At 32.9% G+C, this 18,197-nt stretch overlaps 2 protein-coding genes across 6 annotated transcripts; one reads left to right on the top strand and one right to left on the bottom strand.

Annotated features, from left to right (window-relative positions):
* The first annotated feature begins 2,404 nt into the window (after positions 1–2,404).
* LOC145970173 (PX domain-containing protein kinase-like protein) lies at positions 2,405–8,823 on the top strand. Of its 4 annotated transcripts, none has more exons than XM_083096703.1 (9): positions 2,405–2,583; positions 2,999–3,471; positions 3,733–3,921; positions 4,009–4,105; positions 4,310–4,734; positions 4,817–4,993; positions 5,272–5,682; positions 5,772–5,928; positions 6,423–8,823. In XM_083096703.1, the coding sequence occupies exons 2-9, from the start codon at positions 3,370–3,372 to the stop codon at positions 6,620–6,622; spliced, it is 1,758 nt and encodes a 585-aa protein (XP_082952829.1). In that variant the 5' UTR covers positions 2,405–2,583; positions 2,999–3,369; the 3' UTR covers positions 6,623–8,823. The 4 variants fall into 4 exon arrangements, with proteins under 4 accessions (XP_082952829.1, XP_082952831.1, XP_082952830.1 ...); XM_083096705.1 differs by lacking the exon at positions 2,405–2,583 and adding an exon at positions 6,004–6,048 and having other exon boundaries at positions 2,874–3,471; positions 6,423–6,563; XM_083096704.1 differs by lacking the exon at positions 2,405–2,583 and having other exon boundaries at positions 2,877–3,471; positions 6,423–6,637; positions 7,045–8,823.
* Taz (tafazzin, phospholipid-lysophospholipid transacylase) lies at positions 7,835–14,656 on the bottom strand. Of its 2 annotated transcripts, XM_083096706.1 has the most exons (5): positions 14,394–14,655; positions 12,349–12,477; positions 10,824–11,067; positions 10,185–10,439; positions 7,835–10,090 (listed from the first exon to the last, which is right to left on the bottom strand). In XM_083096706.1, the coding sequence occupies exons 1-5, from the start codon at positions 14,506–14,508 to the stop codon at positions 10,051–10,053; spliced, it is 783 nt and encodes a 260-aa protein (XP_082952832.1). In that variant the 5' UTR covers positions 14,509–14,655; the 3' UTR covers positions 7,835–10,050. The 2 variants fall into 2 exon arrangements, with proteins under 2 accessions (XP_082952832.1, XP_082952833.1); XM_083096707.1 differs by lacking the exon at positions 12,349–12,477 and having other exon boundaries at positions 14,394–14,656.
* Between the last annotated feature and the right edge of the window lie 3,541 nt (positions 14,657–18,197).

Genomic DNA, 18,197 nt, shown 5'->3' with positions numbered 1-18,197 from the left:
AAGCATAAGGAAATTGATTGGTCCACAAATATATGCATAAGAAAATGAACCAATCAATTTTCTTATGCTTATGGTTATGTGCTCCTGCAATTTTATGTGCTTCCACCTTTAGGGTGCGTTCCGATTTACGCATGTAACGCATAGACTGCATTACTGTTGCGCAGCGCTTCGAAATCGTTCCGTTTTATCAATGCGCATGAAGCGCTTTAATTATTCGGAACGGTGTCTGCGCATTCTATGCGCTAATACGATTTGAAAATGGTAAAATAGTAAAAAAAATAAATAAAAATAGAATAAAATAATAAATACAAATAAAATAAAAAAATTAATAATAAATATAAATAAATAATAATAAATATAAATATAAATAAATATTAATAATAATAAATATAAATATAAATAAATAATAAATATAAATAAAATAAAATAATAAATCAAGGTAAAATAATATATTAATATTAGCTTGGCTTGCTTTCTCCATATCATTTTTATTTAAAACCAAAGTTATTATTTCATTAGTTTCTTCAATTAAAACTGGAAATTCATATAATTGTTGTTTTTCCATCGTCACAAAGAATCTATTATCTGTTATTGCGTTCCGAATTACGCATAAAACGCATAGATCGCATAAACGCATCAACGCATCAACTGCTTCAAGTCGAGAGTAGAGGCAGTCCATGCGCTGGAAGGAGTGCTAAGAATTTAGTACGGTTAGTACAATCTAGAGAATTCTCAGCGCTACTAAAGCGCTACCAATGCGCGCATTGGTTAAATCGGAACGATTTTCTATGCAATCTACGCGCTTCATGCGTAATTCGGAACGCACCCTAAGTGAGACTTCCCCCACCACTAAAAAAGGCCTTAGTTTCCAGACCTGTATGTAAGGGCCTGAGCAGAATGGCTGCCTTAAGATTTTAAGACTATGTTTTATGCCTTATGTTTTTGTCTTAGGTAACGCACAATACTGGGTGCTTTCCAATTGAGATATCCCTAGACACTTTTATGCACACGGCGACACAAGTCGCGTTCCAATTGCCGTAACTGCCGACACAACTTTACACATCCGTACTCAGCTCGAGGGCTACTAGTCAACTTGTGTAACCTTCTGTTTTCTAGGGACAAATGAAATATGCTGTTGCAGACTGACGGCGATTATGTTGGCAATTTTCTTTTCCTTTTGGCCGTGTCCCGAAATTACTGCCAGTACTGCAAATTCTATAGTGCACGTTACGTATATTATATATTTTCAGTGCTGGCAGTAAACTGGCAGCAATTTCGGAACACGGCTTTTATCCTTTTTATTTAAAAGACAACCACTGAAGTATATTAAATACAAAAATGAACAATAAAAATATTAAAAGTATCATTAAAGTAAGTAATTCGAATTAATGAGTTTTTGTACAATTAATTTTTTTATTATATTTAATAAATGAAATAAAGTTGTTTCTTTAGCATATTTGCAGATTAGGTATATTATTACTGATTAAATTTTCATTCATATTTATATATTAATATAATATTATGCATTTATATATTTTATTTATATATTATTTATATATTATATAATATTATGCATATATATATCTATGTATGTTAATAACTTTGCTTCGAATTATTTACAAACTAATTACACAAATTTTACGTGTGCAATATGTTTTTCACTTCATCACCCTCACCATGGATTAAAAAATATCAAGATGGACATGGTTATGAAGAATCCTAACCCTCCACTCGAAAGTCGCACTTAACTTTGTTCCAATTGAGTCGTGCACATTGCTACACTTTGTGCCTTCCTGTGTATGTTTGTGTTAAGATGTGTTAAACAATTGGAAAGCACCCATTGTGTGTTATGTCCCGAGTCTTATGTATACGCAAACGTTTGTAAGAAATAAACGTTCGCGTATACATAAGACTCGAGACATAACACACAGTATTGTGCGTTACCTAAGACAAAGACTTAAGGCATAAAACATAGTCTTAAAATTATAAGGCAGCCATTCTGCTCAGGGGGCCTATTACGGTTTTTGAAACGAAGTGAAAATAACAAAAGTGAGGAAATTTACTAGAGCATCTACAATTTCATTTGTCGAAATCTAGTAAATCTGTTCACTTTTGTAATTTTCACCTCGCTTCAAGAACCGTAAAGGTGGAAGCACATAAAATTGCAGGAGCACATAACCATAAGCATAAGAAAATTGATTGGTTCATTTTCTTATGCATATATTTGTGGACCAATCAATTTCCTTATGCTTATGGTTATGCGCCTATGCAGTTTTATGTGCTTTTACCTTAATAGGCACCCAGGTCCTAAGACCGTGCCTAAAAGCGGGCCATGGCACCTCTCATTCTTCTCTCTGTTTTATATAAGCAAAATATGGGGAGTTAGCAGTCTAGTTATATTAGAAGTCTGTGGAGAATACACGAATATACCAAGAAATCTTTTAAATGCAATTTCGAAGCGTTGGAGCTATCCAGATAAATTTGCACAGACGCATAAAGAAATTAATCAATCAAGTGTCTACTATATGGGAATCATACACTATTACTACTAGATAATGATTGATTTTTCCTGCGTTTTCTTTGGTATACACATGATGCGTCATTAGTTTATGTTTGCAAATTGGTCTAGATAATAGGTGCTTTCCATTTATATCAAAACTCAGATAAATCTCACTTGTCTTTCTTCAACATTCATGTTAAAGTAAGACAGAAGTGAGATTTATTTGAGTTTTGATGTAAATGGAAAGCACCTAATCTCGTATCAGATTGCGCAGTAAAGATTGGAATTAAAGCGCAGAATTTGAGTGTAGGAAGTGCAAACAAAACAAACAAATTTATTTGAAATGTCAAGTAAAATTTATCTCTAATTTCGTGTCGAAAGGCTCCCGTAGATAAAATGATAACGAACCTAACTATCACACTTATCATATCGCACTTACGAACAAAGTACAATGTGTATATATTTTTCTGTGTCTAAGAGAAGAATTTCATTTTGCAGTTTGACAGAATCGAGGGAGAGCCAGAATAAAAGGATAGAGGGATTTCTAACGTGTACATCCAACTTTTCTAGGAATCTGCGCCGACGTGACGTCACAGAGTGACAACCTGATCGGCGAGTGTTGTCAAGTTTCGCCGTGTATATAGAATTTGATTATACGCATCAGCGAGTTATCGCGTAATCCTTTCTCCCCCGTTCGTGTCTCGCGCGTTCAGCTGACATTGAAAATATTCCGCGATAAGTGCCGTCGTGCGTTCACCAATGTTGCAATGATGCAGAAGCGCGTCATGTATGGCGACGCGCGGAAACTGTGCGAGAGACAAACGCAATTGGCCCCGTACGGGCCCTGCCTCGCGTCAGACTAACGCTCAATGGCTTTATTCGAGAAGAGATACACGAATAAAGTGTTGTTAGATGATACGGAGCAGCTGACTAGCGTCATCGAAAATGCGAGGACCATCGACGGGCATACGGTACTTGATCTCCTCTCTCTCTCTCCTGTAATCAGTCTGATTTGTTTAATCAACGTGATACGGATATAAGAATCCTTGTTTTTACATTTCACTCATAGTTGGTCATACTTTGTCATTCTAACGTTGTATTCATTTTGTATGTGCAAATCAAATTGAAATACTCTACCTGTCACAATCATATATCTCATAACTTTGTTTTTGAGTACAACCATATTTATTATTTACTTGAGATGTATACTGAAAATTCTGGTATATATTTAGGAATACGTAATCAAAACACAGAGAGGTCCGCTTCCCGAAAGATCTTGGAGAGTGAGCAGACGTTACAATGACTTTGTACAGCTCAATGCAACTTTATCTATATCTGGCTTCGATTTGCCACTACCACCAAAAAGGATTATTGGTAATATGGAGCCAGACTTTATAGCTCAGAGACAAATAGCACTGCAGGTTTATCATCATAATATAACATATACTTTTTAATATAGTACTCGTGCAATGCAATAAATAAAAGATTTCTTTCTCCTTTTTTTTTAGAATTATCTAAACATAGTACTAATGAATCCTATACTGGCATCTTCACTTCCTATGAAAAAGTTTTTAGACCCTGAGAATTATACAGCACCATTACATGGTAAGCTTATTTCTCATAAAGATGGCATATCATGAAATATCTTAAACATTAGAAATAATAATTAATATCTTAAATGATTATATTATAAACTTTTTTTCTCTAAATATTATAAAGTGTTATATATATTCAGTTCTAGAGATATATTAAATGCATATTTGGATGTGCAAAATGTTTATATGTAAAAAATATTTATACGTTTTACAGAAATTGCGTTACAACAAGTGTCATTAGCATTAAGGAGCGATGCCAATTTTGAAGTATGCAAACCTATCCCTGATATGGGTTGGCGATTGAGAAAACATTATTATACAGTAAAAAATCGTCAGACTCCAAAACAAGAACTCTTGTTAGCTTGGGTGGAATTTGGTCCTGATAAACATTTGCAAGATAAAGATATACAAGGAGTTTTCAAGACTTTGGGCTCTCTACGACACACTTACATCGAACCAATGGTACATCAACATGTTACAGACAATGGGGCACTAACGATAAGAAATTTCTATCCAATGGGCACATTACGTGATATTCTGTGTGTCACTAAACCTAAACAGCCATTTATAAAGAAATATGGAAATCCAAAACAAATAAAATCATTGACTACTCAAGAAGTCGCGACGTATGGTTATCAGGTTAAAAATGTTTACATAAGAATCACATTGTAATGTGACATTTAAAAAGATCATTCTTTGGATAACAATATTGTATTTATAGATATTGGAGGCTCTAGGATTTCTTCATGAGAAGGGATTACCTTATGGACATTTACATACCGGCAATGTCCTTTTAACCCCAAGATGTGCTAAATTATTAGATATAGAAAATGGACTTTTAGGATTACCAGCATTTTACCGGCCTTATGTAGTGCAAAGGCGTAAATTACATGCTACGGTAATATTAATAGTGATCAATATATAAGATATTTTGTAATTGATGGTACAACAGAGTTAAAAAAATGAAGATATAATTTTTTAATTTTTAAAGTCATTTATATCTCAAAAAGTTATGGATAAAAAGAATTTTGTTTGTCATCTTAAATTTGTCATGCAAAATTATTAGCCCCTCTTTTATACAAGATTATATTTTCTATATATATTCTATATATTTCTATATATAAACGTTTTCCTGCATTTAGAAAATTAACATGTTTTGATACGTTTTCTTAACAGACTCAGGTTGATGTATACTCATTTGGACATGTTTTGTACGAGATGGCGTTTGGACGACCGCTTTTGGAAGCGACATGTTCTGAACTGCCACATTGCGAAGCAAACCTGAAAAATTTGTTAGAAGTTATATTATCACCAGAAGCTCTAAAACAAGATTTGCCAACAGTGACTCGATTATTGGAACATCCATTTTTCGAATCGACAAGACGTGCTACTTTGGCTATTGGCACTGTGGAAAAACCATATTTCAAATTGAGCAACCATTTGAAGGAAGCCTTGCAAGAAGCTGTAAATAAAGCTGAACAGCGATTGCGTGATGAACAGAAAGTCGCCCGGCATCAGAAGAGGCTCGTCAAAGTTCAAGAAATGATGAGCTCTGAAGAAGAGATGAAAAAACGAAAGCACAAATTGGTGAGTATGTAACAAAGTAGAAAAAGGAGTTTACAGAATAAAAAGTAACGCTCGAGATAGCATCTCATTTCGATTACTACATATTGCAGAAGAAAGAACAAAAATTGGCGCAGGAACAACGCTCTGCATCACAGCTGGGTACAAATGGGACAAAACAAATAAATGGTAAGAGTCCAGAACGCTCGGACAGTCCGACAAGTACATCCACGGCTACCAGCGTTGGAACATTGACTCCTCCATCGCTTCGTAAGTCTATAACGCTCCTCATTGCTACCGTCATTGATGCTAATTGACATTTACGTTTCTACATCTCTTGATTAGCTGGGCACAAAAGTTGATGGCGCGTACTGAGGTCATTCCTTTCACGTAGGTCATTCGAGCATTCAGGTCTCCTTAATGTCTAACAACTTTTCATAATTATTCTCTCATCTTTATTTTGTAGAATTTTTCCTCATTGTTGCTTTGCAGGTTTTCTCTGTAACATGTATTCTTGCAATTTGAGAATTACTCGTAGCTTATCTTGTGTGTTATTTTCAGATTTTTCAATGTTGTTTGTAATGTATAATTGTCATATATATATATATATATATATATATATATATATATATATATATGGTTAGTTGTATATCTCCATTTTCTTGAAGAGATGAATTAGACAAATCTTTCTTGAATTTTCTAGAACAAAATGTATGTTTATGCTGTGAAATCTACTATATCGTTTTTCATTTTTTTTACTCAAGGCTCTGTAGATATTCCGCAAGGGGATGCAGTTCCTGGCAAAGGTGTTCCGCCACCACCTTCGTTACCACCGCCGTCTGAAGCGTCTAGTGGTGTATCAAATAATGTACCAAAATCATCAAACAACCGTGCTGCTTTACTCGGTAGTATTTGCAATTTCGACAAGAATAGGTTGCGGAGGATCGCAAATGGTCATCGTTAGATAAATAGACAAAAGGTAAATAGATTAAGATTAAATAAACGAAGAGAGAAAAGGCAAATTTATTTCAAATCTAGTATGACTGCCATGCAACGTCGGATAAAAAACTTTGCTTGTGCTTGATTAGAACAGACGATGTACCTGTAGATTATATTACATTGAATTCAGAAATTGCCTGAATGATATAGCTGTGTCATACTCCTCGTGACTCTTAATAAAATTGGAATAATTGTTTTGTTTCGATCGCGATACTTGTATTTTATAAATTTTTGAATATCATTTTAGTGTGCTCTTGATAATTTAATAAGATTCTAGCTTAAAGCAGTGTTATATTAAAGAGTAAAACGTATTAAATTTGTGATATATAATCGATATTTGGCCTATGTTTTTTATGAAATCTGATACAACGCTTGCTTCGTCTATAGACTTGCCGTCCAAGAACGAGCCTAAACATATACAGAACAACTAATCAAAATAACAAATGCTTTGAAAAATTGCCATCTATACGAATCTTATATTCTTCCCAAATTTGTATAAGAGCTACTCAAGCTTTCTCTCCTTAGAAATATTAATAGAATATAATAACAGGAGCATGTAATTATATATTATCTAGTTAGTACAGAATATATAGTAATTATGCTGGGAGCAATTTGAAACATTTTTAAAATTATTTTGATTGATAATATTATGGTTATACTTGAATTAAGAATATGACCATATGAGAAATTGCACTTTCTAGTCCAACATATCTCTCTCTCTCTCTCTCTCTCTTCCATTTATATATCAATTAATAACATCATAGAACTTTGAATACATATTATTTATCATTGTGGGCCAAGTTTCGCGATCGATTTACATTTCGTTATTACTCATGGCTCGTCTTTCTCTTTTCGGATGTATATATCAAATTTGTTTAAATGCAAATAAGAAAAGATAGTGATACAATGGGGTGTGATAATACATGCATATATTAAGTAAATTTTCTCTGGTTATACTCATCTACTGTTTTAACTATTCAAAGAGAGTTTATGATATATATAATATATATAAATACATATATACACATACTTTTCGTTTGTGTTTACACGGTAAAATGCGAGGATCATACGCCGCTTTTGTATCGCTCGTGAAATTGGAACGTCTAGTTTTACGAATTAAAAACGTGCCAAGGGATATATGATCTTCGTATTGATGCGAATAATGCGATATCAATAGTAGACTATATAGAATGTAATCTATTTCTGTATGTTGTGAACAAGTATGTATCTCGTATAAATCCATATATCTGTGGATATAACAAAAAATTGTAACATATATATAATCACATCTTTTAATACACTTATCACTGTTTTAGATGTATATGGCAACTGTGTAATTATGATCAAATATGATCTCTAGTACAGATGATTATAATAATAAGAACGTATAATGAAATATTTATATTTGCTCTTTAAAATTTATTATATTATATCTAGTTCCGAGATCTTTCAAAAACAGATATTAAAACGATGGCCGATAGACAAGAAAGAATATTCTTTTATGATAATACATTTTATTTATACATATATACATATATATAGCACTAAAAATCTATAAAATCTACAAAACTAGTGAATAACAAAGGCTCTTTAAGAGTTCCTTGTAAAAGGCATGAGCATTTTAAGCGTTACTTTAGACTTCCCTTTGCAGAATTGTTATATGCCTTACATTTGTAAACAGGTAATGTACATAGTAGAGAAACTATATAGAAACCTTACCTAGGGAAGGGAACAAAATTTTAATTTTACTAAAATAAGAGAAATGTCGAGTCAAATGATGAAACAAACAAGAATTTTATTTCAGACGAAAGAGGCAAGTATTTAATAATTGATAATATATATATATATATATATATATATATATATATATATATATATATATATATATATATTCAACAAGTATATATACATGTATAAATTTATTGTTTAAATAATCCCAAAATTTTGATAGCAGTCCATGTGTATAGTATAAAAGTATGTGTATAACATTGTGTATGTATATATACACACACACACACACACACATATATATATACACACATACACACACCCCCACGGGAACGTATATAGATATGCGATTGTCATGATAACAGAGCTATTGTAACGACTTAAATATATTACAATAAATATCTAAAAAAAAGAAAAAAACAACCATCCGTCAACGAATACATTGTCTTTTTCACGAATTATTAAATGACATAATATAAAATCATTTCCCATCTATATTGCATCTGTATAATTAGGCTTTATGCAAATTTACCATAACAAAAGTGGTATGAACCTCTTCTAATGTACAAGATACGCCATATATTATGTTTGTTTTTCTTAACTGCGAATGCGAGCATGCTTATTACGCATTTCTAATAAAACAAATATAAATCAATTAATTGGCACGGTGCTCGAGAGCGAGAAGCATATAATCAATAATGGCCAGATATGCGTTTTATTTCCCACTAATAGTGATACCTTAAACCGTCTTTGAAAATACAATAATGAATGAGATACTGGCACGATTTTTGCAGTTATGTTATTAAATTGGTTATATTACGCAATCTTTGCTTGTACTATCAAAACTTTTATTGAGAATTATCGTAAAATCGTGATAATATTACGATTATTCGTACTATGTACATATATTTTATATGTATAAGTATATATATATAAATATATATGTAATATATTTATACGTATAATACAATATACATATATATACATAATTATATATCTAATTTTATAATAATTTATATGTATCATAAAAGACGATACATTGTTTGAGAATGTGCAACTCTCCAAAGAATTATATGTGCAGCATGTATCATTTGTGCACATTTTCTTAGTTATAAACTTTTGACAAAGTTGCAGTCAGTTTGCTATTAATACAATTTTTATATTTAGTTATCTCTCTATCATATGTGATTTTAAAATTAAACGTGTCGTCAGCGAAATCAATAAAAATTATAAATAAAATTCATCCTTATTAATAAATGTACTTAAAGAAGAGAAGCTAAATTTTACAAACTTTTCTATTAAAGAATAGTTAATTCTATATTTATGAGATGTATACAATTGGAAGTAAGTATACAATTTTTGATACATTCTCTACATATATATCAAGTAGGCTCTCGGAGAGTTACGAGAAGAATAACGACGACAACGTCGCAGAATGACTCGTTACAATTACATACAATCGATGCTTACATTAACTGATAATCAATATTGTCAGAAAAATACTACTTACAATATGAATACAGTACTTTAAAAAAAAGGAAACCGATTTCGTATAGGTCGTGCACATACAAATCTCACTTTTTTTGATCACGTAAACAATCATCTCTTTATATTTTTGGCAAATGAAGGCTAGGCAGTGGGATGACGGAAAAAAAATCGTCTTCGTCATAACTTTGCGTGGAGCTTTTCCGTTGCTGCCTTCAATCTGAAAGTGTTTAAATATTTTTTGCTTTCTTTACTATTGTTTCTTCTTTACTTAATAATGCTCGCGAAATATGAAGATTTTAGCATAGCTTTACCTTGAAAGTTCCTCTTGAATGCGATCGGTTATCGCCTTTCGTGCTTCCATCTCGCCCGTTTTTGACGCCCGCAAATCGGCCAGCAATCCACTAAAGTCTATGGGCTCACCGTAATTCATAGTAACTTTCTTTCCTGTTCTAAATATGTAGGGCGGCTCGTTGGGAAGTACTTCATCCATACCGAGATGGTAAATAGGAATTACGATAGGCGTAATGGGCGATTCTAATATTAATCTACCCACGCCCCATTTCAATCTAAAGAATATCATTGATTAACTTAATTTTCGTTGAGTGCGATATGCTCATCTACAATCTTCTTATTTTATATGTATAGAGTTTTAAGAAATAGTCTTTGTAGAGTCAAAGATATTTTTCAAGAATTAAGCAAATATATACATTTAAATTTTTAGTATTTTAATAATCCAATCATTGTACATTAGGTTTATTTCAATCGAATCGATCTTTATCTCTAGTATGCGATAAACGTTTCAAAAATTTAAATTGCAAATTGTAAATATTTTTTTGTATTTTTTTTTTCATTTGCATCATAATATGATAGCATTAATTCGTAGTAGCGTACGCAGATTTGCGCTTTCAGATTTCAGAGCGAAAGATTACGAAAGTAACTCGAGTACGAACCTTATATCTTCCTTATACATATTGACTTTTCCTTCGGGGAAGACGTGCACCCACTCGCCACAAGCCAACCTTTCGATGCTGAAGTCGATGGCTTCCTGATACACGCCGTTACCTCTGACGATGGGTATGCACTTGCCGAGCATGAAAAAGTAGGAATGCCAGACATTCGTGAAACAAATGTCCTGGGCGGCAAGCGACCATCGTATCTTACGTCGATTAAACCCGTGCCGGATGTCCAGGGTCGCTAAATGAGTTCAGAGATTTTTCTGTCTTAAATTCTTTCATTCGATCGCGTATCGGCGTCGTTCTGAGAAAGAAAAATACGTCTCAAAAGAGGGGACATGAGCGAACATTTAAGGATATCGAGACACTGTGTTACTCGTTTTTAAAGAAAGAGAAAAAAAAACGCGAGCGGAAAAGTCCAAGGAAACGTATTGTATTAATAACGTATTATATTAATTACGAGCACAATTAAACGCCGGAGACATGGAATTAACGACAAAAATACCCTTGTCTTGTTTTCACGTGTGACTAATGACTGGTTATTATCTTATCGTTAGTAATTTCGCATTTTCAAGTCATCAAACTAATTCGAGTACGAGTTAGTAATTTCGCATTTTCAGTCATCAAACTAATTCGAGTACTTGAGAAATAATTACGGTTAACGAGCAAATTTTTCAATTTTCAATTTTTCAAATACATGTATCGCAATTTCGTTTTAAGAATACACAGAGAAAAATGTACACTGTGTATTCAAGTAAATATTATTTATTTTAAGTATATCATAAGTTTATATATCCGCAAATATATCACAAGTTCACCACAAGCGTTAAATTTAATTTAATATATTCTGAATTTTAATAAGTGCAGTATTTTAGTCAAGAATATTAAATTAAAACAAAAATTTGGTTTGCTTATTACATAGAATTGACGTAAAGTAAGTTTGATTTTTCTTTGGTACAACTTTATAATATTCTTGAAGAGAAAATAAATTCTTCTTTTGAGTACATGATAATGAGATTTTTTAACACTTGTGATGAGTATATTTTAAGATTATTATCAAGAATATATTCTTTGAAGAAAACTATTACTTAAAAAAAGAAAAATAAACTGAGTAATCGCTTTTCTTGACAATAGAATATTTTTCTCCGTATACTCGGCGTACTGACAGACAATTCGATTTTTAATTTTTTCCCCAAGAACTAGGCTGGCTCTGTAGTTGAACGAATTTCACACATTGAGATATCGTATTTCGTCTCTCGGCGCTTAACTGCGTCTGCAAAAGCGAAAGCATGCTGTTTTATTAGCCGACGAATGGACGGGTCCCGTCGTCGCGTCGTTTTACACCTCGGACGATTCGTACGCGAGCGCATATTTTATTTACATTTTTTTCTCTCTCTTCTCGAGACGATAAATCAACCGCACGCAACGCGAGTCCGACTGACCGAGAGGGGGACTGATGATACGTTATTACGCGGATGCCGAAAGGCATTTAAACGAACGACGTGAAGAGGAAAAAGCTTACCCCATATGCCCGGATCGTCGAAGCAACTGTGATGATTCGACACGGTAATGAGCGGAACGTTTTTCGGCCGGAGGTCTAAGGCGCTCACGATAATGTGCTTGTTGTACACCGTCGTTTTGTTCAGCCATTCTTAAATGCACAAGATAAATTCTTTGTTAGATTACACACCACGGAGGATACTCACGTAGTCGTAGTCATTTACGGTCCAGAGTCCGCGGAACGGACTCGCCTTGGCTTTCGACCTGAGATACCTGACACAAAAAATCAGAGATTCGTCAAAAAATCAGGGTCGGATCGTCGCGTTTTAATCTTCAAAATCGAGAGCTTCGATATGTTAATTCGAGAGATTGCCCCCCTCCCCCTCCTCGCCTACGCGCACGTTAATCGAACACCCTCCACGCGAGAATGATAATCGCAAACTTCCTTTAAAAACGTTTGCCTTATTGCCCTATGTCAATTATCTATAATTATACGTTTACGGCAGAGCGAACGTAATTATATAACGATAAATTAATGCTTTTTATTACAGATTCAAGTTAATAATAGCCTTCTTAATGAATATTTTGTTACAAAGTAAGTGACGCGCAAGATATTCTTTGAAAAGTAATACAACATGCGAATGACCTTTGTATCTCTGACATCTCTGTGACGCGTACGATGAATTAACAATTTTTTTTCGCACGAATTAACATAATTTTGTATTCACTTTAAATGATGTTATAACGCGAATAAGAGTGTCACGCACAAAAAAAGCAATAAACAAATTTTATAGCTAATGTTATTATATTTCACGATGAAATGTGTTAATAAATGTTATGTTATTATGCAAATATTGATACCTGAAAATATGCAAAACATGCAAGAAATGTTACTAAATATAAAATGGTTTATACTTATGTTAAAAAAAAGTTCAGTCGATCACGTTTAGCACAATTGATGTTTACGTGCAAAAATTATTTTGTTTATATTTATATTTAATGCGCTTATTTTTATTAAATTCTATATGTACTTTTATTTATTATAAATTGTATTAAAATGACATGTTAGTTTATTGAAAAATATACAAACTCTTTTTGACTTTGTAATTTATCTTGAATTAAAATACAACAGAATATGCAATTTTGTAACGAATATTTCAATAAATATATTTAAAAAAGGAGATAAAGAAACATTCTACAGCTAAAACTTGTGAAATACGTTTAGACACACATTATATAATAGATTTTATATTCAATAGATTTTATATCAAGAATGCATAATCTATTTTGTTTACGATATTGTTATGTACATAATACATGATCAATATACACATCGACCATATGTTTATAATATTACTAGTGCTAATATTACGCGTGAAACAGAATAATATCGCTAGTAGACACATACGTGTAAAACCCGATCTTGACGAGCAGTGATCTGTACCTCAATTAAGTATAATGATCGATGACGACACAATGACTATGATCTTTCTCTAGCGATTGATGTTGACAGATAAGGCTAATATTACATTTGTCGTACGACAAATTTTTTAAGCACATTGATTGGCTGCGGAATAGAAAGTTTCTAAAGATTCAAAAAATTATTATCCCGCAGCCAATCAATGTGCTTAAAAAATTTGTCGTACGACAAATGTAATATCGGCCTTGCTTCAATCATAACTCGTGTGTCGCGCTCTACGATGTGTTCTAATTTCATTTTTTACGAACAACACGTCACGTTTTCGAGTACGAGGCTCGACGATGGTACCTGTCGCGATGGTGAACGATCGCGCCCGTGCATTTTTCGCGCGGTGGAAACTGCCACCGTCAATGCCAGCCGATCTAACGACATACCATAGCTCGTGCTATATATTTTCATTTAACCTTCACCTACACGTAGCCCTACACCATGAGTCTACAGCACCCTGTATACACGAATGCACGGGAAACGACGTTCGCTCGCGCGCACCATTGTCACCGCTCGATCACATGGCATCTGTCATCGCGACTGTCGCGAGACTCGCGAGTCGAATCCCGCGCGACAACCGGCGCGCGGACGGCCCTTACCTATGATGATTTTCGAGACAATGCCCACCGCCGCGAAGGTTATGCTGCTCGCGATGTTCCACAGTCGGGACGGATTCCGTAGCCGCGGTATGATCCACTCGATGTTGTATGGCATCGCGTCGACAGCCACCACCGTGCGTGACTATCTAGAGCGAACGGCGGTACGGCGCTTGTCTGAAGCAACGAGAAACGGCTTCCCCGCCAGAGATCGTCCGGTCTTTCGTAACGCGTGGCAGCCATCTTCGTACGCGAGTCAGCGCCATGTTTCGCGACGCGGTCACGTGGCCGAGCGTCCCCGAGCGTCGCCAATCTCGGCCGATCCCGGCCGAGCGTCACCAGCTGATCCGCGCGAAATCGAATTTAGATTTAGACGCCTTTGGATTTTCGCTCGTCGCTGCGTGGGATTCACGATGAGCGCGCGTGTATTATCGTCTCGTAATTAAATTTAGAATTTAGGGCTCCTACTTCTCCCCCCTCCCTTCCTCTCCCCGGCGTGTCTCTTATCACCTGAGTGATATGTGTTTAATGCGCAGCTTTTGACGCGACATGCTTAGTCATGTTTCATTGTGTCCTTGGATTTCTGCAAATTCGCCTTTGAATGCTTATATCCACTTTAATCAGCTGAGTTTCATCAGTTATCAGTTATTATTAAAACATTGAAGAAAGAAATTCGCTTGACGAGAATTCGAAGAATATATTTCAAATCGGTTCGAAAAGAGATACGCCGTTTTATCTTAATTCTTTGATTGCACGTAATTACGGTAATAATTGTGAAAGAGTAAAAAGTATTCTCTTATAAACTAGACTCGATGTTATTTAAATTTGTTAGCTTGATAAACGAGATTAAAGAGAACTTTTGAAAAGGTTTTAAGAATCGATACGCAAGCAGCTTATTCTTTATCTTTTAATCTTTCCGTTGAAATAACTTTAACGACGGAATTATTACTCATAAATTTGCATTGTTTAGTGATGCTACTAGTCACGGTAATTATTTGAATGATTTAATTAAATCGACACCGCGGCGGCTCTATTGTCCTAGTTTAATTTAATGTTTAATTACATTCTAGAAGAGATTGAATCGCGCGTAACGAGAGATGGCGATGTGCAACGAAGCAGATATACACGGGTAAAAACGAAATACCAGAAAGTGGAAACGAGGCGGAGAAAAGGGAAAGATGAATGCGGAATATTAAACGTGGGAGAAAAAATAAAATGGGAGCAGGATGGAAGAAACGAGGGGGAGGCAAAAAGACTGGAAGGTGCGAGGAGAGAAGAGAAAAGAAGAAATTGTGTATACAGAAAAAAAATAAGTGTCAAATCAAAACTTTTATAATTAAACTAACGCGTTCATTGTTTCCTATATACGCAACAATTTATAATCTTTTTAGAAAAATTTAAAAATTTTAAATTTCAACAATTACCACAATGGTAATTATGCATAAAAAGGGCCCACCTTCGCACAAATGTGTCATTGACATATGTTGTCAAGGTCATATCTCTAATTAATATTCTGAAGGTTTTAGCCGGCGGTCGTTGTTTATTAAAAAGTTATTAACAAAAGAATTTCACAATTTTAATGCTTTTTATCTCCGAAAATATTAATTTGAGAAAAAAAATTTTCAGCAAAAAATAAAGCCGCTGAAAAACTCTACAAAAAAGGTTATATGCATTTTTTTCGTAAACCTACTATTTTAGCTGTTATATGAAAAAATAATAATTTTAAATACATTTAAATTACAATTTACATTTAAATTACAAATTACATTTAAAATACAATTTAAATTTATATAGAATTTAATACAATTTAATACAATTAAAAAATATCACAAATGTATGTGTACACACACGCGCGCGCGCGCGGGGGTGCAGGGGGGGCAAAGGTCCCCCCCTCCCGCAACCACCCCGCCGGTAGGCAAGGTGAACCTCGCTTTACAACTTACAGCATATATCCATTGTGATTGAACTCTTCGCAATGCGTTCCCTACCGGCGGGGTGGCTACGGGAGAGGGGCCGAAGGAGGGAGAGAGAGAGAGAGAGAGACATTTAAGAATAAACTTTTATACGTGAGTGAATGAACTGTTTTAAGGTACGATATTAAACTTGCTAATATTTTTCACTTAACTAATAAATATGAACATGATAGTGATATTGCAACAAATTTTTGTAAATATTGGTAAATTGATATTATAGAAAGTATATATACACAATACAATAATACACAATGTAAAATTTACGATAAAACATTCTCCAAGGAAATAATTCTTTCAATATAATGAAGCATTTGATTGATGTACTCTTATTAAATCGATGCACTTTTTAATTCAAATCATATCAACAGCGATAAAATAATAGGAAAGACAATAGTAAATTTTATAAAAATATTAATTTATTTCTTTGAATTGCTCTTTGATATATGTATATATATATATATGTATATATATATATATATATATATATATATATATATATATATATATATATATAGAGAGAGAGAGAGAGAGAGAGAGAGAGAGAGAGAGAGAGAGAAACATATAAGAATAAACTTTTATACGTGAATGAATTAACTGTTTTAAGGTACGATATTAAACTAGCTAATATTTTTCACTTAACCAATAAATATGAACATGATAGAGATATTGCAACAAATTTTTGTAGATATGGGTAAATTGATATTATAGAAAATAAATATACACAATAATACACAATGTAAAATTTACGATAAAACATTCTCCAAGGAAATAATTCCTTCAACATAATGAAGCATTTGATTGATGTACTCTTATTAAATCGATGCACTTTTTAATTCAAATCAAATCAACAGCGATAAAATAATAGGAAAGGCAATAGTAAATTTTATAAAAATATTATTAATTTATTTCTTTGAATTGCTCTTTGATATATACTTCATGTACATACATATATAAAAATGCACCCCGTAGATAAAAATGACTTAACACATAAATTTAGATATCAATATGTATAGGGAAAGCAATATATTACAATATATGCATAAATTAATGGGTTAAGGCTTTTCTATCTTCTTGTGTATAAAAATCCATATAAAATTTAACCGTTATTTGCCTCACAAATATTATTCAAAAGACAGACATGTCGCGTTTCGCAAATGTTGTAAATATTGGAACCAAGTTCGTTTAGCTAATGCTTTATCTAGATACAACGATTCAAAAATTTATTATATTAAAATTTATTATATTATTAAATTAATTATAATTCCAATGTAACTCCCCCCTCCAAATAATTTCTAAAATTGAAAATATATAGAAATGTACATATAAGTAATCGAGTAAAAATTTTTTAATCCGAATAATAATTAAAGACTTGAATTGTTACGAATACTTTAATTAAAAATTCTAACAAAGTAATAATTTTTATATATTAATGATACAATGATTAAATGAAAATTGTTAAATTGAGAATTTATTATTAAATTGAGAATATTGAATCATAAATTTAATATTAATTATTGTATTTCTATTGTTTTAATCTTTATTAAATATTATTATATTATATATTGAAAGGCAAGTTATTGAAAAATTCAAGCTGAAAGTTTAATAATAGGTTCAAAAATTCAATAACAGATATATAAATTTAAATGCAAATTTTAAAAATGTTACGTTATCGATTTTAAGGGCGTATCGTAATTTTAATTTTTAACGGCTTTAATTACCCACGGTATAAATAAAAATATTAATATCTTTGACGAGAATTTCTTCATCTATTATGAAATAATATTATTCAATCAATACATACACAAAGCAGGCATGTTAGGCAGATTTAGATAGT

The sequence above is a fragment of the Camponotus vicinus genome, unplaced genomic scaffold, assembly GCF_025532165.1.
Source record: "Camponotus vicinus isolate PSW18456_S1 unplaced genomic scaffold, iyCamVici1.0 SCAF_4, whole genome shotgun sequence".
In the NCBI taxonomy this organism is placed as follows: domain Eukaryota; kingdom Metazoa; phylum Arthropoda; class Insecta; order Hymenoptera; family Formicidae; genus Camponotus; species Camponotus vicinus.
Note: the sequence above shows the minus strand (reverse complement) of the source record. Positions and strands in the feature narration are given on the sequence as shown.

Bases quoted from the DNA above. Each gene is read 5' to 3' on its own strand.
- LOC145970173 (XM_083096703.1), top strand. From the start codon at position 3,370: ATGGCTTTATTCGAGAAGAGATACACGAATAAAGTGTTGTTAGATGAT. The intron at 3,472-3,732 runs GTACTTGATCTC...GTATATATTTAG, and splicing joins GGACCATCGACGGGCATACG to GAATACGTAATCAAAACACA. The intron at 4,735-4,816 runs GTTAAAAATGTT...TTGTATTTATAG, and splicing joins TCGCGACGTATGGTTATCAG to ATATTGGAGGCTCTAGGATT.
- Taz (XM_083096706.1), bottom strand. From the start codon at position 14,508: ATGCCATACAACATCGAGTGGATCATACCGCGGCTACGGAATCCGTCC. The intron at 10,440-10,823 runs GTTCGTACTCGA...GATATTCTTTAG, and splicing joins ATGTATAAGGAAGATATAAG to ATTGAAATGGGGCGTGGGTA. The intron at 10,091-10,184 runs GTAAAGCTATGC...AAACACTTTCAG, and splicing joins ATTCAAGAGGAACTTTCAAG to ATTGAAGGCAGCAACGGAAA.